The 25,239-nt window shown below is 44.1% G+C and overlaps 1 protein-coding gene across 2 annotated transcripts in view; it reads right to left on the bottom strand.

Annotated features, from left to right (window-relative positions):
• Positions 1-25,239, bottom strand: part of LOC111855600 (carboxyl-terminal PDZ ligand of neuronal nitric oxide synthase protein) — a 62,702-nt gene that overhangs the window by 14,004 nt on the left and 23,459 nt on the right. For both annotated transcript variants that reach the window (XM_072714512.1, XM_072714513.1), the window contains exons 3-10: positions 19,916-20,008; positions 19,638-19,696; positions 16,007-16,115; positions 15,786-15,927; positions 14,885-15,045; positions 12,000-12,137; positions 9,910-10,075; positions 6,989-7,292 (exon numbers count right to left, since the gene is read on the bottom strand). In XM_072714512.1, the coding sequence (XP_072570613.1) occupies positions 6,989-7,292; positions 9,910-10,075; positions 12,000-12,137; positions 14,885-15,045; positions 15,786-15,927; positions 16,007-16,115; positions 19,638-19,696; positions 19,916-20,008 (1,172 nt within the window). The remainder of the gene's footprint in view (positions 1-6,988; positions 7,293-9,909; positions 10,076-11,999; positions 12,138-14,884; positions 15,046-15,785; positions 15,928-16,006; positions 16,116-19,637; positions 19,697-19,915; positions 20,009-25,239) is intronic.

The following is a 25,239-nucleotide window of genomic DNA, read 5'->3' as shown; positions in this document are numbered from 1 at the left end:
CCCAAGATGGATAAACAGAAGTGATGTAATTTGTGTCAGGTGTACAACTGTGTTTAGTGTTACACAACAGTGTGTGCCCCCCCCCTCACCCCCCGATGGGCACACAACCCATTACACCTCTCCTGTGACCATGCAGCCATAAAATAACTAGCTAACGAGCCGCCATATTGGAACCAGCTGATGCTAGGTAGACGTTAACTGTGTTACATATAAGGAACGGCCTGTCTTTGGAAAAGCCATTAGCAGGAAATGGTGGGGGGTTGGGGGTTGGGGGTGTGTGTGGGGAGGGGGTGGAAATGACTACTGACATCCTGCCTTTGCCAAGGCTCTTTCTGCAAGAGGAGGGCCGAGTGAATCACGGCGCTGTCCTCACCCTCTCCTCGTCACATGACCGGTCCAGTCTGTCCTCACCCTCATCCCGTCACATGACCAGTCCAGTCTGTCCTCAGCCTCTCCTCCTCACATGACCGGTCCAGTCTGTCCTCACCCTCATCCCGTCACATGACCAGTCCAGTCTGTCCTCACCCTCTCCTCGTCACCTGACCAGTCCAGTCTGTCCTCACCCTCTCCTCGTCACATGACCGGTCCAGTCTGTCCTCAGCCTCTCCTCGTCACATGACCGGTCCAGTCTGTCCTCAGCCTCTCCTCGTCACATGACCAGTCCAGTCTGTCCTCACCCTCTCCTCGTCACCTGACCAGTCCAGTCTGTCCTCAGCCTCTCCTCGTCACATGACCAGTCCAGTCTGTCCTCACCCTCTCCTCATCACATGACCGGTCCAGTCTGTCCTCAGCCTCTCCTCGTCACATGACCAGTCCAGTCTGTCCTCGTCACATGACCAGTCCAGTCTGTCCTCAGCCTCATCCTCGTCACATGACCAGTCCAGTCTGTCCTCACCCTCATCCTGTCACATGACTGGTCTGGTCTATCCTCACCCTCTCTTCGTCACATGACCGGTCCGGTCTGTCCTCACCCTCATCCCGTCACATGACTGGTCTGGTCTATCCTCACCCTCTCTTCGTCACATGACCGGTCCGGTCTGTCCTCACCCTCATCCCGTCACATGACCAGTCCAGTCTGTCCTCACCCTCATCCTGTCACATGACCAGTTCAGTCTGTCCTCAGCCTCTCCTCGTCACATGACCGGTCCGGTCTGTCCTCAGCCTCATCCCGTCACATGACCAGTCTGGTCTGTCCTCAGCCTCATCCCGTCACATGACCAGTCTGGTCTGTCCTCAGCTTCTCCTCGTCACATGACCGGTCCGGTCTGCCCTCAGCCTCTCCTTGTCACATGACCGGTCCAGTCTGTCATCCTGCCTGTGTGACTGTGAGCTGGAAAGCGCCAGTTCCCTTCTTGGTGTGTCTGAGAGGACATGAGTCACTGCAGTGTGTTTGTGTGTGTCTCTGATGCTGCAGGGAAGGCCCATTATGTATATGTGACTGTAAGTACTCTGCAGACAGAAGGTCAAGCTGTTGATTATTTACAAAGGTTCACGTTTTTCCAGTGTCATTTCAGCTAATAGATCTAATTTTTACAGCTGTAACAGTACTCTACCCAAATCCAACATGTATACAGTATGTTTTGCATAATATAAATAAGTAAAATATCCAAATGTTATATCCTTCTCTTCGCTACAGAAACAAACATATGAAATTCTGAACTGTATGGCAACCTTCAGGATTCTGGTTCTTGGGAAGTAGCACCAGCTCTGATGTATAAACAAACCAGCTTAAAAAAATGACACCTTTGTTAAAAGATTGATCTTATCTAAGATTGTGAGACAGTATTACTAAAACACGCAGCTGCTCAGGGGCTCTGACATGTGCGAAAGGCCACACATGCAATGAATATTGATTCACTCCGGAAACTAAGGACAGGACCCATACAAACAATAAAACTGCCCTTTACTCGCTTCCGGCTGCATTGTGGGAATCGGCCACCTGCTGCTTGGTCTTTTCTGCTAAGAAGAAACCAAGAGTCCCACTGCAGTGCTGAATCTGTGAGAGATTCAATATTACAAGGCAAATCTTCCAGAAAGTTCATTTGCCGGCATCAAAGAGACTGTTAAAAGCCTTTTACATTTTTTTTTGTCCTTTAAAAGCTACAGTGAAGCCATTAAAAAAAAATCTTTACGAAGGATTTTGAATTTCTGGAGCTTTCTCCCCTGTCTTCATCCTTGAAAGGCGATCGCGATGATTAAGCTTATCTTCAAATCTTCAGAACCACGTAAATGATATCGAAACTATATAGTATTAATATGGATTAAATTTTTAATATAGGCAACTACAATTATCTCAAAAACCCCAAAAAACCCTCTAAACGTCAAACATGCACGGAGTACACAGCTCTTGAGAAACGGATTGTGGACATGAGGAATGAACTTCAGGAAATGCTGCAAAGACATTTGTAATACATTAATTCAAGTTAGCAGAAAGTCACATTCTTCAGCCTATGAACCAATAAATACAGAAGAAGCGTGAACTGAATGGATCACCCTTGCCTGTTATTCATTTGTTCTTCTGCTGGTTATTTACGACAGTTTGCTCATTTGTTTCTAATTTGTTTATGGACAACAACTGATATAAGTTTGTAAGTTTTCTGACAACGTAAAAGACCAAAATTTGACACTTTGATGTTTCTATTCTGACTGGTATCGTCAATCAGGATGTGCTGCAACACTGTGCCCTGTGCCGCATGACATAGGTGCCCACCCCGCAGAAACACCCTGCCCAGGGTAAGTGGCTGGAAGCAGATGGACGTTTTGGTGTTAAGTGAGCAGAATGGGCTTCGCTGGCTGCCTGACTCCCCACAGGTAGCCACAAGTTAGGCAGATTAATTAAATACTGCTGTTGCTATTCAGCCTTTGCTTGAAAGCGCAGATGAAGTGAGCGGCTCCCCCCAGTCCGCAGGCAGGTGGCGGCGATGACTCTGTGTAACGCGTGAGGGAATCAATGAATGGCCAACTGGACGAAAAGGTCGGCTTCTCCTTTTTAAAGCGGCGCCTTAATTTAGCTATGCATGGAGCAGCCGGCCAGGGATAAGGAGCACACACACACACACACACACACACACATACACGCACATGTAGGGTAAACATATCCTTATGGGGACCGCTCATTCATTTCAATGGGAAAAATGCTAATGCTAACTATGACAACCTTAACCCCTACCCTGCCCTAACCATAACCATAAGTAACCTAACAAGATACAAGAGTTTTTGCATTTTTAGTTTTTTCATAGCAGTCACCGATTTTTATAAAATAGAGTTTTCTCTTATGGGGACCAGGAAACCGGTCCCCATAAGGGAAAAAAAACAAATATTTATCACGTTATGGGGACATTAAGGATAGGTAAACCCGCTCGCACACACACGCACATACACACACACACACACGCACGCGCACACACACGCACACACACACACACACACACACACACACACATACACAAGACCAATCAGGGAGATCAATTCTACTTCCTGAGGCTGACTGTGGGTTGGTGGGGGGGGGGGGGGGGGTGAGTCTCTTGATGTCGCTATTTTCGTTTGTTTTCATCTGATCGCATCTGGGTGGCAAATCTATTCCCCTCTACAGTCGGGGCTGTGACGTCAATCACGCAGCAAAGGAAGCAATGGGGCTAGCTAATGTAACAATATGGGTCTGACAAACCTACAGGAAACATTACGTTTGTTAGCAGTGCTAATAATAATATGTAAATCCCAGATAGCCGTATTTTACAGGTTATATAAAATAAATATAAAATTCATACGCATTAGGCAACAGAATTGACTGCGCAAGCATTAAAATAAAGATTTAATGAGTGAGGAAGCTCGCTTGATATGCCCATGCAGACTCTTACGCTCAGACATGGACAGGCTTGGTGGTCCCTAAGCTCACAGCTCCAGACAGGGAGGTCTGAACACGCTACACAGGAAATTCTGTGATGCAGACTGTTACGTCTCCACCTTATTTCTGTAATTAGGCCTCAATATCTCTGTGTCATGACATTTCTGCAGACGGTGCAGCCGGTCTGCTCTTTCTTTTTGTTTATTATTCCAAGGCACTGGAACTCCCTCTAGCTCTCGCCATACTTACGCCCTCAATACATGACACAAACCTTTATGCGAAATATTAATTTACTCCATCTTTTTCTATATTTAATACTACCAAAATACAAAATTTGTACTTGTATGTATTGGATGTGTCAAAATACCAGTCAAAAGGTTTTGCACATCACAGGCTTTTACCACTTTTCCATTTATGTCTTAAACTGTCTTGTTAAACATTGGAAAATTGAGTGAACAACTATAAATGAATGAATACAATTGAAGTCAAATAAAAAAAGTTTCCTTTATAACATGGAAAGAGTATGTACAGTAACAGTGCATGTCTGACATCCTGGTAACTGGTTGTGTGGAGATGGCAGTCAAATTCTAGGCTGACCTTTAACTTTAAATGCACTAGTTACCTGTTTCATCCCATTAAACAGAGCAGCATGTAATCTCCCTTGTAGAAAGAATGCCTTGAATTTTCTCTGCTGTTATAACTGCTAGAGGAGGTTACTTTGATGAATCAAAGATATCACATTTTCTTGCTAATAAAAGTACTCAAATGGTGAACATGCTGTAAATGTATGTGTTAGCAAAGAATATTTAGTGGATATTTAGTAAAAGTTAAGTGAGCAACACGCAAATGTAGAAAATCATAGTGTGTGCAAAAACTTTTGACTGCCACTGTATCGCTAAATGTTATAGTGAATAAGAGAAAAATATGTTCATGTGTCGTATTTCAGACTCAGGAAACATTCATCATATTTGCAGTCACATTCTGGCTTAAAGACCACATTGACCTCACAGCACGACTTCTTGTCAGCCTGCATCACTGGCTTTCTGTCTACGCATTAGCGTTATATAGGCACATTACGGCAAAACCAGGTGCATTTCTGGAAACACAGGATTTATGGTGATTTCGTATCAAAAATAACCTCTGACTAGGGTAAATTGCCTCAAAAATTGATTTAGTGGTGTTCTGCATATAAAGAATTTGTCGGACGGGTAATGGTTAACTCGTATGGATGGGAGGATGGTGGTGAAACTGGGTTAGGTATATCTCACCTTTCAGCTATTCAGCCTGCAAGGATTCAAGTCTCTGATCTACAAACGTGTGACATCCTGAAACGACTGGAATGGGCCGTAAAATAAAGCCTCCCCTGAGAACTTTCAGGAAAGTCGTAATTGTACCAAAAACATGATTTTCCTGCAATCTTCTTACGCACAAAGAGGCTTTTGTGTCTCCGGGCCGCATGGATCAAATTTGGAAGGCAGCTGCTGGTGTGCAGGCATAGTTCACCGCCTGAACACCAGTGCTGCCCGCGTCTTTTGACAAAGCTACTCTTGTAACAATTAAACGTCCGTGACATGAGCAGGTGTTCAACTCAAAGACAGTAATGATGAATGTACTGTACATAATGAACCATCTTGCTTTCAAAGGAAGATATGCAAGGCATTATGGGACGTAAAGAGTCTGTCACTCCAAATTCCAAGCTTAAACTATGGGAAAAGACCACAGAAGAAATGGAGACATGGTGGGGGAGGGGGCCTGCCCGATTGGCCTGCCCGATTTGTCCCATTTGTAATGGCTTCAGAGTCCTGCACCGGGTCGGGTACCCGTGGGTACCCAATGGGTACCCGCAGATAGTTGCTGAAACGGGCAGATTTTAATGTTCTGGAATTTTACGGGCGGGTAATTCATTACACACGGGCGGGTAGCAGGTCAATCAAAACAGTATTGTAGCCTGCAAAAATAACATATAAGCGAAAATATCTATGTATTAGACTATCATGTGCAAATTGTCATCATCACAGTGTGTTCAGTATGTCAGGGGTACCTTATGGTGCTTTCGATTATTTCTCTCCAAGTCGGAACTCGGATGAAAACGTCACGAAACGTCACGAAAAATGTCACTTCCCGTCAGAAACACGCCTCTTATGACGTTGATGTCGGACAAGATTTTGTTGTCCGAGTTGCCCCTGTGACGTAATTTCAACATGGCGGCTTACACACTCAACAGTAATTCTATTTTATAAATCTTTAAAAATGTTTATTTTGTTAAATGTATTAATAGTTATAAATGTAACTGCACATGTTCGATTTAGAGAATACCATATCATGACCGTAAACAGTATCCTATCATGCAATATCAGATTTTTACCAGACTAGTTAGTGTCTTTGGTTTGTTTGTAGTTTGTTTGCCTCTCAAAAAAAGAATATTGCTATGAATGTGCTAAAATATTTTATAAAGATTTTAATGTGGTTTGACTAGTTCGTGTTTCTTGTTTGTTTGTCACTCGGAAAAAATAATCTCACTCCAAATCTGCTAAAATATAAAGCAACAACACACAGCAGCGTGTTCATGGAGGCAGCCATGTTTGTTCCGAGATGTGGTAGCTCGAACGGGAGATTGTCGGACGTGATGTCACTCAACTCGGAATTTCGCACCATTAGATAACCGCCTCGACAAACATTCACATACAAATGGGCGGGTAACGAGCAGAATGTTAACGGGCCCGGGCGGGTGTGGATTTAACTTTGAAATAATCATGGGTGCACGGGTGGGTGATGGTGCTGTACTGTGTGGGTGTGGCCGGGTGCGGCCGGGTGCAGGTCTCCAAAAGTGGAACCTTGCAGGACTCTGAATGGCTTGGGCTGCCAGGCCTCCCAGCGGAGGACAGAGAGAGAGAGAATGTGCTGTATGCAGTTCTCTCTCAATTTCTCCCCCATCAGAACCAATGAGGAGATTTCACTGTCCCCGGCTAATTCGTGATTGGTGGTGCCCTCTGACTTCCATTACTGCACAGCTGTGGTCAGATACACAGAGCAAGCAGTATGGAACGACGGGCTCATTTCAGCTTCACATAATTACTGATACACCAATAATTATTGATCGGTATGATTGTCAGGAGGACCGACGTCGGAAAAATGCCACCTTACCGCTCAGTCACTGTCCTGAGGATCTGAGTTTTGGTGTCGATCTCGCTTTCCAGCACGTCAGACAGGCCCGCAATCCGGCCGTTATCTCCGCTTTCTCCGTTGGTCTGACCTTTGCCCTCCATGGGAGTCTCCAGGTTGAGGAGGTTGACGTAGGACTCGGCTCCAAGCTCTAGCGGGACGGACACCCCAGGCTGTCCGGCCGGGGTCGATGTAACAGGCTGATCCTTCAACAGGCTGAAGTGGTTCTTCAGGTTGAGCGAGAAGGACTGTACCGACACAGACTTCCATATGGACTCCTGCTCGACTAGAAAGGGGGACATAGTACAGTCCACATCATACAGTGATCATACCAAAAGCAGCAGCCCTAGGGCATTGTCGCAGTGCTATCATTAACACTGCTGAGCTTAGGTATGGGCGACACAGGCAGCCGCTCAGTGTGGCATCTCAGGGAACAAGCAGAACCACCACTGTGTTTTAATGAGGTTCTAATGCAATGTGCAGAACGATAAAATTAAGGTTTTACATTCAGATATTTGTTACAGTAATATTTTCTGTCTAGCAAAATGAAAGAAAAAAAACCTTGATTTGCAAACACCAGCAGCCCCGATCATCTGTGGACCTTGTGAACAAAAACCCGCAAACCAACATGGACACAGGCTGTAGGTCTCCTCCTGTAGGAAGAGCCTATAAAAAATAATGTGGTGATGTTGCCTCATTTGTACGGAAAGTGTAAAGTTCGTAGAAAGTCAAATGCAACCAAAAGTGACAGCACAGCAAATTTCATCCAGCATTTCATCCAGAATCCCCCAGTGGAAGGGAACAATGTGTGAAGAGACGAGACAAAAATACTATATAAAACCTGAAATTGTGAATCATTCAAAAGCTTGAAAAAACAGATTTTTTATTACCCAAGCCTAAACTGAACGTGGATTAATGAATGGATTGCAATCATAATTAACCACCTTTCAGCTGCTTGTCTGGATCAGAGTCATGAGCTGCCCTAGAGCCAATCCAGGCTCACACCCACACACTGTCGGCAACTTAGACACGCCAGTGTGCCTAAACTCATTTCCTCGGGTGGCAGGAGGACACTGGAGCACCCGGATGCAATCTGGATGACATGGGAAAGTGTCCAAGCTCCACACTCACAACTATCCACAGCCCTGGCAGTATGAGGCTGCTGCTGTGCTGCTGGAGACCTTCTTTAGCCTGAGCAAACGTTCAATATAGATTCCTATGCTACACACAAGACAAAATGACCCAGAGTCCATTAGTCTGATAAGGCCACGTTAGCGCAGGGCGTGATATGACTGAAGAGATGGCATCACTGACCCTGAAAGGCCTGACCACACAAGCTCATAAGGATAACAAACTCTCTAATTCATTTCAATAAACACAGCAGGCAACACAAAGCCAAGGGCCCAAGAAGAATGGGAAAGAGAAGGACAAAGCAACAGGAAGACAGAGAGACTGGTGTATATATAAACCACACAAAAAATGAGAACAACACAAAGAAAGTTGATTCACATCTTCATGGCCTTGTTTACCCTCTTTTGTAGTTAATAGCTTTATTACTTAGCAGATTTCTCCATTTTTTTTATATTTCAAGAGTCCAAAAAAGAGGAGAACCTAAAGGAGAGACCGCATGAGCTGGAAAAGGAGACGGAATTACTCTGGCCCCAAGAATGTCTCACTAGCACCACAGTAGTTGTGCAACTTCTACCCCTGGGCGATGAACCATCAGAAATCAAATGGTCTGCAGATAACTCACACTCAAGCTTTGTTGTTTCACATTATTTTCTTGGCTGAACAACCTGTTTTAATGGTGTGTCCCTCCAGAAATGTTTACAGTAAGCCTTACTTTTCCCCTGAACTGTCTCCGTCTAAAGCTTTCCATGTGTGGCGGTCTTATCTCAGCAGTAAAATCGCACAATCGCCCTCCGACGTTTGAAGAGAAATTATAAGACTCAGCAGACCAGCTGCATGTTATCGCATGGACCTAGTCCAGATTTGGTCTGGGGTGCACACAAACTGAAACAAAGTAAATGTGAAACACATTCCGCTTAATTCCCCGTGCGGAGGAGGCCCTGACCCGCAGCTCTGCAAGGTCGTCTCACTCAGAATCCCAGAGCCAATGGAAACGGTCGCCTGCGGAAACGAGGCGGGCTGAGGGCCGGTGTCTGAGTATGAATGTACAACATTAACGCAAATGAAGCACTCTCGTTAATTCCACCTCCAAACACTGCATGCTGAGAGGAAGAATGAGCATTGTTAATCCCTGCACTCAGAGATAGTGTTCAAGCCTGGACTGATTGAGTAAGTGCATATTTAGCCATTTTAACAGTATTTTATGTACTTATGATAGTAATGAGAGTATAAAAAAGGAATATCGATCCAAGCTTCCATAATCACTTGCACAATACAGGATCACAGCGGATGCCCTAGATAGGATGTTAGTACCGTTATTATGATTATTATTAGAGGTCTATTGTCTTTATAATGTGAATTATAATAGGGCATATTTTGTAAATAATATTTTGTTGTTCCTGTCATCGTTTGGTGTTATGTATTCCTTTCCACAGTAAGTGGTTTGCCTGGCGGCCAGTATTAGAGCCACGTCGTGAGTCTGCGTCTTCACTGCCTCCTGTCAGCGCTTTCACTTTGAGCCTTTTCTGTGCATGACATCCACTGTCAGTCATCTGGCTGAAGCATCAAGATTTCAGTGACTAATTAAGCAGAGGCTGTCAGACAGATTTTGGGAATTACCATTTTTAAAGTCACACAGCGGTTATTAATTAGAAAGAGCATGACAGAGCCCCGGTCCTGCCCCGGTCCTGCCCCAGTTCTACCCTGGTCCTGCCCCGGTCCTGGTCCTGCCCCGGTCCTGCCTTGGTCCTGCCCCAGGCCTGCCCTTCACTTACTGGGGCTCCTTCGATGAGCTTTGACCTCCAGGTCTTTGAGCTGCTGGACCAGCTGTGCCACATGCTGCAGAAGTTCCCGGTTCTGCAGCAGCAGCTGGTGTACCCGGGCCTGGGCCTCGATCCGGGCCGCCGTCTCGGCAGACATCTGGTCCTTCAGGAGCTGCAGCTGCCAGGGCATGAGAATGCTGTGAGAGCCGACAGCAGCGAGCCGGCAAAGAGCCGAGGATGCAGGGCGTCTGCTACTCTCTCTGCACCTGGCTGCTCTTTGCTGTTGTTTGTGTATCACTGACATTTTCTGATTTACATTACACCCACAAACCCACGCGTTTCGCACAGCACCCATAAATACGCATGACTGTTACACCAAATCTAATAAGGTTCTCCAGATTTAATCCCAGCGCTTTTAAATTAGATACAATTCCGGTGACCTAAGCTATTTTTGTTGCATAATATGACAAGATAATAGACTATAAAAATCCTGGCAACAATTTTCTTTGACATTATTGGTCTGAAAACAATAAAGCCAAGATAATATAAATAATAAATGCGAAATGTCAGTAACATGCAATTTTATGCCAGGGTTAGATTCTCAGAACTCCGTATATCCTTAGGACTTCTCTGTGCTTAAAGCTCCCCCTAGTGGTAATTGAGTCTCAGTGTCCAAACAAATGCAAATTCCATGTTACACTATCTATTCATTAACTGATTCAGGCTCCATCAGAAAACTGAAATTCTACTCAGTCGTACAATGCACTGGTCTCTGAAGCAGAAAGTATTTTTAATGAAGTTGCCAAAGTTGCAGTAATCTCTGTAGACAGCTAGAGCGAGCCTACCTGCATTTAGTTACTGAATTTGTTTATTTGTTTTACATTTGTGAAAGAGTGCAGTTTCACAGCGGACGTGTGGCCAACCTTTATGAAGCGATGAATGTGAGGTGTTCCAGGAAAACCTGCACTACATCGCCTACATTGCTCGATGATGCCCGAATGCGTTTCATGTTGCATTTTCCGCTAATTTGAATAGAAGCTTTGTTTGGGTGATGTTGTGTAGCTCTTCCTCCTATACTGCTTACACCTGTACCTGGAAATTCATCAGAAGCTCAGTCTAGCTGCACTTATACCTCCTCAAGTCGACTCCTTGACAGTTCTATGTTTGTAATGTGCTGTTTGCCTCAGCTGGTCAAAAGCTTCTGCTACATGAAGTTAATGTAAATGCAATTGAAAATCCAAGTGTGCATTGAGGCCACTACCACACTACAAAGCCTGGTCACCTGCTCAGGGTTAGAATGAGCTCCCCTCCAAAGGCTTTGTTCAAAGTTGAGCAGTAGAGTTTGGACTGACTTTACTGGTTGGATTATACAGTTGCTCCGGCTCATTGTTTTTTATGACCGCTGCTTTTGTTGAATGAACTCCTTCTATTGATAAAAACCTTCCTTGTGAATTTATGGGGTATTTATATATACATACGTTTTCTTTCTATATTAAAACATTAATTGCATAATCCAGTGATTTCACGCCAGTTCTCTCCCAGCAAATTATAGCTGATGACGACCTGAACAAAATTGAGACGTATCTAGAGGGCCTGCAATGACATCTGCTAGCATAATTTGAAATAAGAAAACCAATTACTGTTTGACTCTTTGCAACATGACCAGGTGAAAGATCTACTGATCATTCCTTTCCGTTAAATCTATTAAATTGTTACAAACCGTTGACTCAATTAAAGTAAAAGTCACTGTATTCCTCTCAGACTGACACAAGCATAGACGAATAGTAGGAAATTATCCTTTCCACTAAAGTCACTGCCTGTTTACCTTCCCTCTATTTCACAGTTTATTGGGTCTCGGAAGGTTAAATCTCTCAGTGACTAACACTGCATGTCAATCCCCCCACCGGGTGCATTTTAAAGCCCAATTTCTCACATCAGTGAGAAAAGAGAATCATAAAAGGGGCATCTTTAATGTATGAATTCGTCTTAATAAGATGGTGAGTTGTCTGTGTCATGTGACAGGAAATGCTTTCCTGGCACGCAGACATTGGTTGGGTCTGAGTGATGTCACAGTGCCCCTCATGGAGCCTTGATGGCTTTACCTGTGCAACGGCCACCTGCGTCTGCGTCTGCTGCTGCTGCAGCTGGAGCTGCAGGAGCTGGAGGTGATGCTGCGCAGCCAGTGGGGTAACCGTGGGGCTGCTGGGGGAGACCATGCAGGACGAGCCCTTCCCAAAATCCTGAAACACAGAAGTGGGGGGGTCACCAGAATGTGGAGGGCTGGGGGAGGAGGACTGTGGCTAAACAGGGGCCACTTGCCTCACTGCAAAAAATATTACTCTAGAGCAGGGGCTTTTCAAAGTCCGGACCACTGCAAGTTAATCTGGACCCAGCTGGTAATGCACCTTATGAATCAAAAGGGTTAATATAAAAAGGGTTAACATGGTCTGATGTACAATATATAACCACCAAACTTCACACACACACTGACCTGTCATAATGCCCCCGCCCCCCCCCCTCATGACAGGGATTCGAAATTATCAGAGAGCATTAAATGTGCCTTTGGGTTACGTTCCCATGATTGTTATATATTGGTATCCACATCGAAGGTCATTGTTAATTCCTTAAAATTCAGGAAATGTTATTTTTTGTTCTGTGGAGATGAATACACAACACCCACATATCCTGTGATCAGAAGGTAGCCGGTTCGGAGCTCTGGCTTTGGTCAAACATCTGATGCAGACCTTTGATCAAACCGCTGTTCTAGAGGAACTAAAGAGTTATTTCCCACCAAATTACTTTAAATGGCAAAACCTTATTCACAGAAAAAGACTAGAATAGAACAGAAAACAGGTTCATAGTTTTATATTAAACTCTGACTTCATTCATACATGATTTATGTTGAGGTGCCACATTTAAGATACATAAGAATAGAGCTTAAATTCTCCCCACTGTACTCTTGAGTGACAGTAACAGAGCAAAACATTTATACATTTGGCATAACAGTAATCTGGAATAAGAAAACATATATATATTAATGTGAATTGGTGATAAGATACCTATTAAATGCAAAAAAAAAAGAAAAATGTTTAGAAGCAATATTATTTATTAGTTTGTATATACACACGTGCTTAATTTCACTATTCTGCTTCAGCAAGGAGCACTGTAATCTCGCTCCTCCCAGGCTAGGGGCTCAAACCCCGCCTCTATCCTGTGTGTCGCCCTGTGCTGATTGGGTGTCCACTTCAGGAGCCAATGAAAAATAGAATGAATGGTGTCACTGGCATGTCCAGCCAGTAGGTGGGAGTAAGGGTTTGTAATTGGTCCTGTACTGAATGAATATGCTGTTTGTCATATTTCATGGCAGTTACACTACACATACTGAATATCGATTCCGTACTGATTTTATTTTTAATTTGTCAGTCATATTAAATGCTTTTCATGTAAATCCAGGGATTTATAAGCATTTACCCAATGAAGTATTACACATTATTAGCTTCATATTGTGAAAGCTGAATATTACATTAGCAGCTGAGACCTGAATAAGCAGTGATAAATACTCGATAATATATGGTCAATTAAGCATGAAAGCACCGTCGTACCTTAGATTTAGATCTAAGCATGTATTTATACTACAGAACAAGTGCGTACTGCCGCTGTCCTGGTCTGTAGAGAGCTGGGGGCTCCTCTTAGGCCAGTGCTTGTCAGCTCGTTAATTAACATGGTTTTGTGGGACTGACAAGGTTAGCCTGCATAATGTGAAGATCACCATTGCAGCTGCATAAAGTTTATTTACATTGCACTGCTTTGCCTTCTTTGAACACACTGGCTACTGTACCAATCTAATTTTGTCCCCCTTGGAGTTATTGCCAAAATTCACACAACCAGACCCAGTTTATCTCACTAATGCACAGGCCTTACACCAGCAAACAGGATTACACGCTTACTCCCCAACTGCGTGTCCCCTTTCCTCAGAGCGATGGCTGCCCGGCAACCAACCGACGCGGTTCAAATAAAAGAGAGAGGAAACACATGCGGCTGATGTGGCAGGTGTCTAACTTCTAGATACTGTGCTGTCTGCAGGATTTACTCCGAAATACTGCAGTGTCAAGCGGCTGAGCTGAGGCGTGTCATTTGTATAGCGAGGTGCCACCACTGTGCCATGGAGCAGCCCAGGGGGTGAATACCAGGGTGACAGAGTGCCCCCTTCCACCAGGGGCTGAATACCAGGGTGACAAAGTGCCCCCTTCCACCAGGGGCTGAATACCAGGATGACAGAGTGCCCCCTTCCACCAGGGGCTGAATACCAGGGTGACAGAGTGCCCCCTTCCACCAGGGGCTGAATACCAGGATGACAGAGTGCCCCCTTCCACTGGTAGTGCCAAATAGGACCTTTGGCTCAAATCGGCTTTCCTACAAAGGAGCCTAAGTCATTCGTGTTATCAGTAACATGTATGATTCATTAGCTAATTTCCCAAACCCACATATCCTGTGATCGGAAGGTAGCTGGTTCGGGCCCAGCCTCTGCAGAACAGTCACGTGTCCATGGGCACCCGAGCAAGGCCCTCACCCCCCAGCCTCTGCCCTCACCCCCCAGCCTCTGCAGGGGGCTGCCCTTCGAAGAACTCAACTTAAACACAGACAGAACGTGCGAAAGATGCTGGAGGCACGAGGCCACAGCAACACCTTAAACCTGAGTTCTTCAAATCTGGACCTCGATTCCAAATCCAGGCCTTGTTTTCAGTTCTCCAAGGTAGTTAGTATAATAATGACTGATTCTGATTGGTCAGAGGCTTCACACCTGGCTCACAGGTAAAGGAAGGCTGGAAAACCAGCAGTGCTCGGACCTCGAGGACCGTGATTTGAATATCCCTGCCTCTCTGTACCCAAAGATTCAGCTGTTAGCAGTTTCCAGGAGAACTTTCAACAATAAATGAGGGAAATGAAAACACCTTTACATCACAGGGAAACAACTTGGAAGAATCACCTGGAAGTTTTTGTCAGGAAGGAAATAGCTGGATTTTACGACGTTGAGTTCTGCGAGGCTCTGGAGGATGTCACTGACGGCCTGCTCGCACAGCGCCCCCGTCTGGCATTCCTCCCCTTTGCTGGCTGCTTTGTCTGGCTCTGCCCCAGTCAGCTGACAGTCTGTGACACACAGTCACCACAGTGTATAAAAGGTCATGCGTGGCTTTTGCAAAAACAGTTATGCTATTGCTGACAATGCAATTTTAATTACAACTTAACAATTAGTCATACATAGCTACAGATTGAATTTGATTGCTAACATATGTACTAATGCCTGCATTTACTACAAGTGAAAGTATACGTTACTAGACTGATTCTAGCATAAGCATATTACACAATCTGATACAACAAAGGTTTGCTAAAACCAGCCATTTAGATTATTCACAGGGTTCTGCTGACCGTGAAAATTTAACCTGTAGCACTTGGCTTGATTTAGAGCAGTGTTTCCCAAACCAGTCCTTGGGGACCCTGAGATGTTCCATGGTTTTGCTCCATCCCAGCTGCCTGCCAGACAGTCCACATTTTTGCTCCCAGGGAGCTGGGAGGCAGCAAAAACATGGACGGTCTGGGTTGGGAAACACTGATTTAGAGCAAAGGTTCTCAGCTGGTGGTGGGGATAATTTTTGTGCTGCGGGCTGAGCTTATCACCCGCCAGTTAAGAATCACGGACCTGATCATAGTATTTGAGGGGTCACAGTGTGTTTTGGTTCAATCTCAGCTCATCCTGGATTTATTTAGGTTATTATATGGATGATGAATCACCTGATCTGGTCTCCCCCAATCGTTAATGCTCTACTTCCCAGCATGTGATGATAAGTTACATTGTAATTAATGGATGCGCCATATATAAGCTTCCTCACCATCCCGCAAAGTCTCCTCCGCCGACTTGTCGCTGGTGCCGTCCGCCTGGCCGCCGGTGCCCTGCTGCGCGTGTTGCAGGCTGAGCTTGTGGCAAACCTCAAAGGCCTGACCCACCGTCCGCACGATGCGCATGGCCTGGGTCTGACATGGCCGGTGGATACGTCTATCAATCAATGTCCATTCTCGGTCTTTGTGATACAACGTTGCAGAATCTTACTACCTTTTTCTTGGACTTGAACACGTTACACCTGAATGAATTGCTGGCTCCATCCCGGGCAATGTAGCTGAAGATCTTAAGGTCTTGAGAATCGTGAGATACGTAAAAAATCCTGAAATTATATGTTAAAAATAATCATTTTCTTTGAATATCTTTATAGATACGGCATCATTGTACTCCTGTTAACCTGTGACACAGATACAGACCAATGTCCTATCTTCCTGAGAGATCATAATTCCTAACTTCCTGTCTGAAAGAGTGATCCTCATTGGCATGTTTGGCTTGAGAGAGCAGAGTACTCCTGCACCATATCTAATGTTGGTGTAAAGGTTCTGAATAAATCCAATAAAAGGTTCTGAATAAACCCAGTAAGAGTTTCTGAATATCTTGGTGTTGGGTGTCCATTGCAGGACATTAGGGTTCATTGGATCTTCCTCATAAGGAGGAATCATGAAACCCGCATTTTCTCAGCTTTCAGTACATTTCTTGTTACCACCGGCAACATCAGCTCCGCGCCGATGCATCTTGGTGTGCTACGGATGGCTTTTAATTATGAGGCTTGGAGCTCTGCAGCATGTCTGACTGATCTCAGGTAATGAAGCACTGCAAGCTCAGTGAGCACTGGAGGCTGCCTCTATGCTTGCTTTACCTCCATGCCCTCATCTCCCTCCTGTACACAGCAGAGCACACATTCCTTTAGGCTTTGTTTCATCAAGCATGGAGCTCCATGCTGGGCATGAGGGCAGGACAGCATCAGGTGACTGGGAGTATCCATAGCGACTCCTTACACCTGCGCCTTGCTCTGTTTAGAGCGCTGTTTTGTTTTGTCCCCAGTAACCCGATTCCAAGTGCTGTTACCCGTTTCACTGAATTAATGTTGCCTTGGAACACTGCGAGAAAGGTCCAAACACACAGCTCAATATGCTCTCCAAACAACAACAATCGCTGGGAGTGGTGAGGTAGGAGCATTTACTCGGAGCCTAAGATAGACAACAAAAGTATATAATCAAAAGGCTATATTACATGTTCCTGTACTGGGAGACAAAGTAGCCATTTTACTCCCAATATCTGCTAGCCAAATGTCAAAGGCCCTTGAAGGTCACATGATGTCCTACAGAGGCAGACTATAAGGCTACTGCCCAGGGAAATGGCCACCAGATATGTCATGTCAACCTCCTCCTGTGTTATTGGCTGCACAGAAATAGCAGCTGGGGATAGAGCTTCCCAAACAGCCAAGCTTGTGCCAGTCGTCTGCGGTGCCCAGCTTACGTCCAGCCGAAAAAACATTTTGCTAAGAACTGAATATAATATTACAGTAATCAAGTAGTCTCATAGTGCCTGAAGCAGTTTCATTTAGATTTTTTTATTTAGGAGATGCTTTTGTCCAAAGCAATATAAAAGTGAGGATCAGAGAGCTTGGCCAGACAGTGTCCCTGGAGCAACTGGGCTTAAGGGTTTTGATCAAAAGCCCAGCACTGATATTCTGTGTCCCATAGGGACACGGGCTCATGGTGCTGGTTCTAAAACCAAGTGGTCCTCTTTGGTTCAGTTTAGACTACGAAACAAAGTTTCATGAGTACCTCCTGAATCGATGCGTTGGTTAGTTATCTGGGTATGGTTCTGTTTAATCTGGCTCCTCTTAGATTCCTCCTCTTAGACTTTAAGGGCTCCTCTTAGATTCCTAAAAATAATTCTGTCTTCTCCATTTTGGGATATACTTCCATTCAGACTGAACGGGGCCTTGGTCCTTTCGCAGCAAATAATGGACTGCAATGCTGTATCCAGACCATATTAATGCAAAAATGACTGGACGAATTTGCAGCATGTTTGCTGCATTTAATAGCGGTCTTGCAATTAAGAAGCAGGCCTTGCAGGCAACCGATGTGTAATTCTCTCAAAAGTCAGCCTGTTCCAGGTATTACAAAATTACTCACGGTGATTCATGTTTTTATCCCTATGCAGGCCCCTCAAGGTCCCCAACCAGAAGTAGTCCCTGGAATTAAAGCAATACTCTATGGGGACCTAAATCTTTATCTGACATCATCCTGACCTTCTGCTGAGCTGGCACTCCAATGAAGATACCAGGTGGGAAGGACTTGGGGGGGGGGGGGGGGGGGGGTGCTCACTTGTGTTGAGCTCCTGTTCTCCTGTGGGGGGCCTCAGCAACCTGCATAGAGCCAACCTACACTGGTGCCTCCTAAACAAATGTTCCTTCCTATAACCCTTAAGAAAAGTATCATAACTGTCCCGGATTCAAATTGATTTTGAAAATGCTCAGAGAGGGTTCCAAAAATGTTAACAATGATACTATGCCTCTGTTACAATGTTAACAATGATACCATGCCTCTGTTACAATGTTAACAATGCTACTATGCTACTGTTATGCCTCTGTTACAATGTTAACAATGATACCATGCCTCTGTTACAATGTTAACAATGATACCATGCCTCTGTTACAATGTTAACAATGATACCATGCCTCTGTTACAATGTTAACAATGATACCATGCCTCTGTTACAATGTTAACAATTCTGCTATGCTACTGTTATGCTACTGTTACAATGTTCCTATGCTACTGTGGAAAATGCAGCTGGAACAAGACAACACCTGAAACTGAGAACAGCAGAAATGCAGTCATCATAAGATAACACCTGACCATTAATATTCCACATGAGAAGCATTTTCCTATGCTTCTACAGTAAATTTCGTATTTACTATGTTTTTTTACACTTTATGCTATCCTAGAACTAAATAAAAGCAGGGGCGTTCCGGATGGTTCCTTTCTGTTCTTAAAAAGACTTTCCAAACCTCACATTGTGAATGGGTCATTGGTCCTGTGGCAGCCTCTGGTGTATATCTCAGTAGGTGAGGGGCTCACTGCCCATGTCTGGAAGGTCAAAGGTTTGAATCCAATGGCCAGGAAATTAATAAGCCTTTAAGACCAGCTGCTCCATGGGTGAGGAGTGTTGGCTGACCCTGCACCCTGACCCCAGGCTTTCACGACGCAGACGTCATTTTTGGGCTGAAGGGTGACCATTGTACCATTTACTGTCACAGCCATTAGGTCAGACAGGATGTTCTTCAATGGTACCAGTTTGTGGAAATAATCACTTAAACAACATTGAGATGTGGTGATTTTTTACACATTGGACAGCCTTTTAACAGAAGTTTTTGTCAAGTTCAAACATTACAAAGAGGCTTTAAATTGCAAAACAATGTTGCATTCAGAGAGCCAGTGCTACTGAAGAAGAAACAGGCTATTGTCTCACCAGAATTGCACACAAAGAGCATTGAATTATGGTGTTTTATTTGTGTCCCAATAACCAGAAATTGTCTTAAAATTAAATCTCACTGTCACAGATTATATGTATTATTCATATATGCTCTCTACGCAATAATGGATCATATTACATCATGCTGAAATAATTAGCGTTTCATATATGTGCAACATCAGAGCTAGACTGTAAATTACAGGTCGACCTCAAATGTGGCTTTCAGTGTGATTTCAGCCGATTTAAATTCAATTTTACTGACAGGTTTGTGTTTGAAATGACTGACTGTACCTATACGTGACCCTCCCCCCCCCACCCCAGCATAAAATGTGTAACTGGGGTGATGGATCACATGACAAACCTGTATATAGGGTCATGCATCACCAGCATCTTGCTCTCATCCCAGGTCCATTCTTTCCTCTGCAAAGATGAACCGAAAACCATGACTGCGATTTCTGCTTTCAGGAAGGTACAGTACAGTGACGCTTAGCAGAATGAAAACATTAAAGACCATGTGGACGTTCCTTCAGAACACTGCATAGGAACGGAACACTGAATAGGATCATTGATTGCAAAGCAAAATGCGAGGTCACTGCAGAGCCTTGGGTTCAGTCTGCTCCCTGATTGGCCGGGCCATACCTTCTGCTTCTTCCTCAGGACCACCCGCACTCCATCCACAGACACCACGAGACTCACTTTCTTCTTCTTGATGTTCTTTGCTTTAAATTCATACTGAAAAAGAGACAGATAACCCACATGGGTTAAGCTACAAAATGGCACCGTGAACGAGGCTGTGTGACTCCCCGACCTCATGGAATGGGGTTAGAATTGTAAAAACATTATACACAACAACAACAATTATTATCAGTCAGCCAACACCTTTGGCAGAAAATGAGAATATATATTATTTAATTCATAACTGTAAGCCGGGCTTTTTCCCCAAACTGGACTCCCACACACACAAATGCACACAGACTATGTCAGAACATATTCCTGCCACAACTGCACTCAGCAGTCACACAGCAAAGCCCACAGTTTAATGAGCTACTCAGTAGCGTAAGCTGGGAGTTTGGGATTCGACACACAGTCCGTGCAAAGGTGCCTTCATTTTCATCATCACTCAGTCATAACTGGCAGAGATCAATGGTATATACTGAAGCTGATTAGTTTTCTACTTGTAATGTAAGAGGCGGAACTCTGTGGAAGCTCTTATGCTACAGTACATTACAGAAGGAATATTTGCAGAGCAAAATGTATCCAAAGGAAAAACCGATAACCTGCAGCAATTATCTGCTGACTTCATCCAACAACCCAGACCAAGATGAATCAAATTCTTTGCCACATTTTTTTAAACCACGTGAGCACAGCTCGGTTCTGAAATACTGGATGCTGTTGCTGCAAAGGGATCTGCCAGGACTGGAAACAGTCCGGAGTAAAGTAGAGCGCACATCTTCAGAATCAAATGGCCAGAAATTTCCATCAGTCCTCTCAGGAGCTGTGTACTCATTTATTCATTACGTAATGTGACAGGACGCCTCATTCTGTAATTTATAAAAAAAGTATCAACAAACTTATCCTTGATGGACAACCAACTGAATATGTATATATTTAAATTAATCTTCCAGCACTGATCTAAATTGTCTTTATACAAGCCATCACCACTTATATTAAAATAATTATGTAGCAGTTTGAGTTGCTCGAGCTGAGGACACACTGTATGTTACTGAATGCTCTCTGAGGACACACTGTATGTTACACAATAATCTCTGAGGACACACTGTATGTTACTGAATGCTCTCTGAGGACACACTGTATGTTACACAATAATCTCTGAGGACACACTGTATGTTACAGAATGCTCTCTGAGGACACACTGTATGTTACACAATAATCTCTGAGGACACACTGTATGTTACAGAATGCTCTCTGAGGACACACTGTATGTTACACAATAATCTCTGAGGACACACTGTATGTTACTGAATGCTCTCTGAGGACACACTGTATGTTACACAATAATCTCTGAGGACACACTGTATGTTACTGAATGCTCTCTGAGGACACACTGTATGTTACACAATAATCTCTGAGGACACACTGTATGTTACAGAATGCTCTCTGAGGACACACTGTATGTTACAAAATGCTCTCTGAGGACACACTGTATGTTACAAAATGCTCTCTGAGGACACACTGTATGTTACAGAATGCTCTCCTGCATGCTGTGGATGTATGGAGACCATGTGCCATCTGGTCCCCACATTGCTGACAATGTACGAATTAAGACATCCGTGCTAGTAATTCTTAGTGTTTGCAGCTTGTGGGTTTGCGTGACCATTCATTTCCGAGTCCCTCTACATTGGTTTTCATTTACAGTCGTCCATTTCTTTAATCAATTATGCAATTATGGAGAGCAGGACTATACGAGTGTGGACTTCATGAAAAATTACCTGAGGTAATGGTGAAGAACTCAATGTAGAGTGTATTGCTTTTGGGAATACAAAGTGATTTGGGCTGAACAAAGAACTGAAAACTAATGTCCTGCATAACTGTCGGCTCTTATCACCACTTGATAAAACCCAGCCCTTATTTATAGGCATAAATGTAATAAATCCTTAATGTTATTGTGTGTTTAGAGAGATCCTTTTTGGTATGAGTCCTAGATCCCTAGATGCCTCTGTGACGCTTCCAAACCATTGCTGCAGAAGCAGTATGTCCGGTCATGTGCTCTGCATGCATTATCATTCATCAAACATCTCTTGAAAAGTCGCCAAGTTACAAAGAGACCCCACAGCCTCTGCCCTCGGTACAGCCGGGTCTCGGGAAGAATTCCGGGGCTGACGTGACACGTCCTCATTGTGAGCTGGACATTCTCAGCCTCATCCCAGAGGCCGGGTGGGAGCAGCACGCCTCACCGAGTTACTGTTAGTGGATCTTAGCTGGATGGCCTGCCGCTCGCACGAGATCCCAGCCAGCAAGACCTGCGGTTATTGGAATTTCTGGGAGGTGTCACTGACATGTTGGCTTGGAGCCTCAGCCCGTCGATGGTTCGGAGGAGGGAGGCTGGGGAGTGGGGGTCTCTCTGAAGCATCACTGACGGCCACCCCCTCACCTGGGACTCCCATCCACAGTGTGAGAGATTGGGCCATTCACTCATGATATTTTGCATGATTGATGCATTCGGAGAGTGAAGTGGCTGTTACAGGATATAAACCCATTTCCAAGAGGCAAAAAGAGTCCTGCCAATAGTGCAATTTTTGATTGCCTTATATATCCCAGACATTATGAGAAGCAGAGGCAAATGGAGATGGATGTTCGATTATGGATGCAATGCTACCTGCTACCAAGCTAACGCAGATGGCAATCCCCAACCAGGCCAGCGAGATAAATCTGAGGCACCACAGAAACAGAGAAAAAAAATCTTTATTTAAGCTTAATAAAGTGACTGAGATAATTTTAACCACACTGTCAACAGAAACCAAATAATTCCTCAAAAAGTATCTGAGGATTCCTGGCAAAAGGTAAAAAACCAATAATAGAAACATGCAGTAATACCGATTCACTCTTCAGAAGAGGGAATATCTTTTCCCATCATTCCCACTTCTACTCTGTTTATAAATCTATTTAAAAACTGTTTATTAGAAGCTTTTCTGTCTGATTGTGGCATCTTTGGTATTTTTTAACAAAATCAATGCATTTACTGAAACTGGAAAACCTGATTTCCGGTTAGAATGAATCTGGACTTCAGCCATGGGTCAAACATGAAGCCTCTTTGTTCTATTTAGGACAAAGCAGGTTTCCATGGCAAAATGCAGTCTAGGTTACCCAGAATTTTCCTCTCATCCCACCAAAGACACAGAATTTAAAGCATATCGTAGCTCATGCACATTCTTCGCAGCGCAGCTGAATCTATAGAGGCAATACAATGAAGCCTGTATATTGTATCCAAGCAACCATGTGTACGCGATTCCTGGGATTTAGCTTTCGAAAAAAACTACTAAGCTGCCATCAATGAAAAATATTTAATAAACATTTAATAAAAACTTTACTGAGCATTAAAAAAACTAAAACCACAAATTCAAACATTTGAGGATTATTTTGATAATTCACTGAAAATTCAATAAAGGGCATGTTTATTAAACATATGATTCAAGTAAAATAACCATGATAATATCCTGTAAGTGAAACGTTTACACTTCTTGTAGGTTTCATCTCCAAGAACTAAAAAATAAAAGTTCAGAATTAATTAGTTAGTTCATTAACATGACATCACATCACCAATTTAGTAACTCAGTATTGAATAATCCACATTATTCACTATCATTTGAATGTCTGGCATTATTTAACAGGTTGCAAATCATGGTATCATTCACTGGTATCATTTACACACTTCTTCTCAATGACACTCCCACTAAAACAACATTATGATGAAATAAGCATTTCTGGCCCCTCTGCACAGTTCCTGTAAACCGGCCTTACTGCAAACCAGTCTTGTTCTTTTTATATTTTTGGAATTCATTCATATATCCATATGATATTTGAGAGTTTACATCTAACCATCAGCTGATAAGCACTACTGCTTTACCCCACCGTGCATGCCGCAGCTGTGAGTGCTTTACCCCACCGTGCACGCCGCATGGCACGCGTACACCACAGCCGTGCACCTGCGTGACCGTGAGTTCACATACGCAGATGGAGAAACAGCTCAGAGCCACTGACATGGAAGCTAATCAGCCTGACACCAACCTGCATTCTTTACATGCTGGAGTTAGAGGATGCGTCCAACATAAAACAAGGATGTCCGTTCACCGAGGACTGCATCAGCAGTAAATAATCCCCTGTGCTTGAAATGCTGCTTGGCTTCTTTTCACACGACAATATTAGCACCTCGGCCTTCTGTTTGTACAGCTGGAACATTTTAAAACAGGGCCCTGGAGAGACAAAACATATCATCGGACTTCCATGTGGACTGTGGTGTCTCGCAGTTGCACAATCAGCGTGTCCTGGCCATTTCTGCGACACTCGCTGTGGAGAGCCGACCTTGGCCTACTTTGGTGTCCCACCAGAGGAGGGGATGCTCGCCGGGCTATCTGACAGGCCGGCCTTGTGCTTGGCTGCGGCAATTTAGGCACCTTATTGACTCGCTCCTTCAGCTTGTCTCCTGGAAACACACACTGAGAGGCCAGCTGGCTTTGCTGCTACATTCACAAGAACAGGTTTGTGTTTCAGCCAAACACCTAAACCATTCAGAGTCACAGAGAATTTCAGGGCATGATGATCTCGGTCTCCCTGAGGAAGCCCAGATGAAAATCCCAACCTTCGGTGTGTTATTTGGTCAGAAGGCTAGGAACCCCCCCCTCCAACACACACACACACACACACAAACACACACATACACACAGCGCACACACCAAAAAACGGGTATTCATCACGTTGTGGAGACATTGTGTCCCCATAAGGTAAGGTATACCTGCTCACACACATGCACGCATGTACACACACGCACACACGCACATGCGCACGCATGTACACACACACATAGATACACACACATGCACACACACATATATGATTAGCTGTCCCTAAACACAGACACAGAGATCTGAGTACTCAGTTGAACATTAATAAAAGCAACTGAACTTTTTCCACTTCAACACCCTTATTGTGCAATAACCTACATTTCATACACAAGGTCATTGTAAAGCTCTGGGTGATTTCAGGAATTAAACAGAAATTTTGAATAGAAAGAAGGACTTACTTCCTGCTGCAAAGGAAATACTCCTAACTATTAATGTGCCTCTATTTTATTCTGTAATGAATATAGCCTTTAATGACTCTAGTAAGGTTGCAGACGTTTGCAGAACAAGTGGTCCAAGTATCTGGTTTTGATAACAGGATAATGTCCTCTTCCACAGATTTTCATTTGAAAACATCCCAAAGATGGGGAATAAGAATAATAGTAA

This window comes from Paramormyrops kingsleyae, chromosome 7 (assembly GCF_048594095.1).
Source record: "Paramormyrops kingsleyae isolate MSU_618 chromosome 7, PKINGS_0.4, whole genome shotgun sequence".
NCBI lineage: Eukaryota > Metazoa > Chordata > Actinopteri > Osteoglossiformes > Mormyridae > Paramormyrops > Paramormyrops kingsleyae.
The sequence above is the reverse complement of the archived record's forward strand: the minus strand, read 5'-3'. Positions and strand labels throughout refer to the sequence as shown.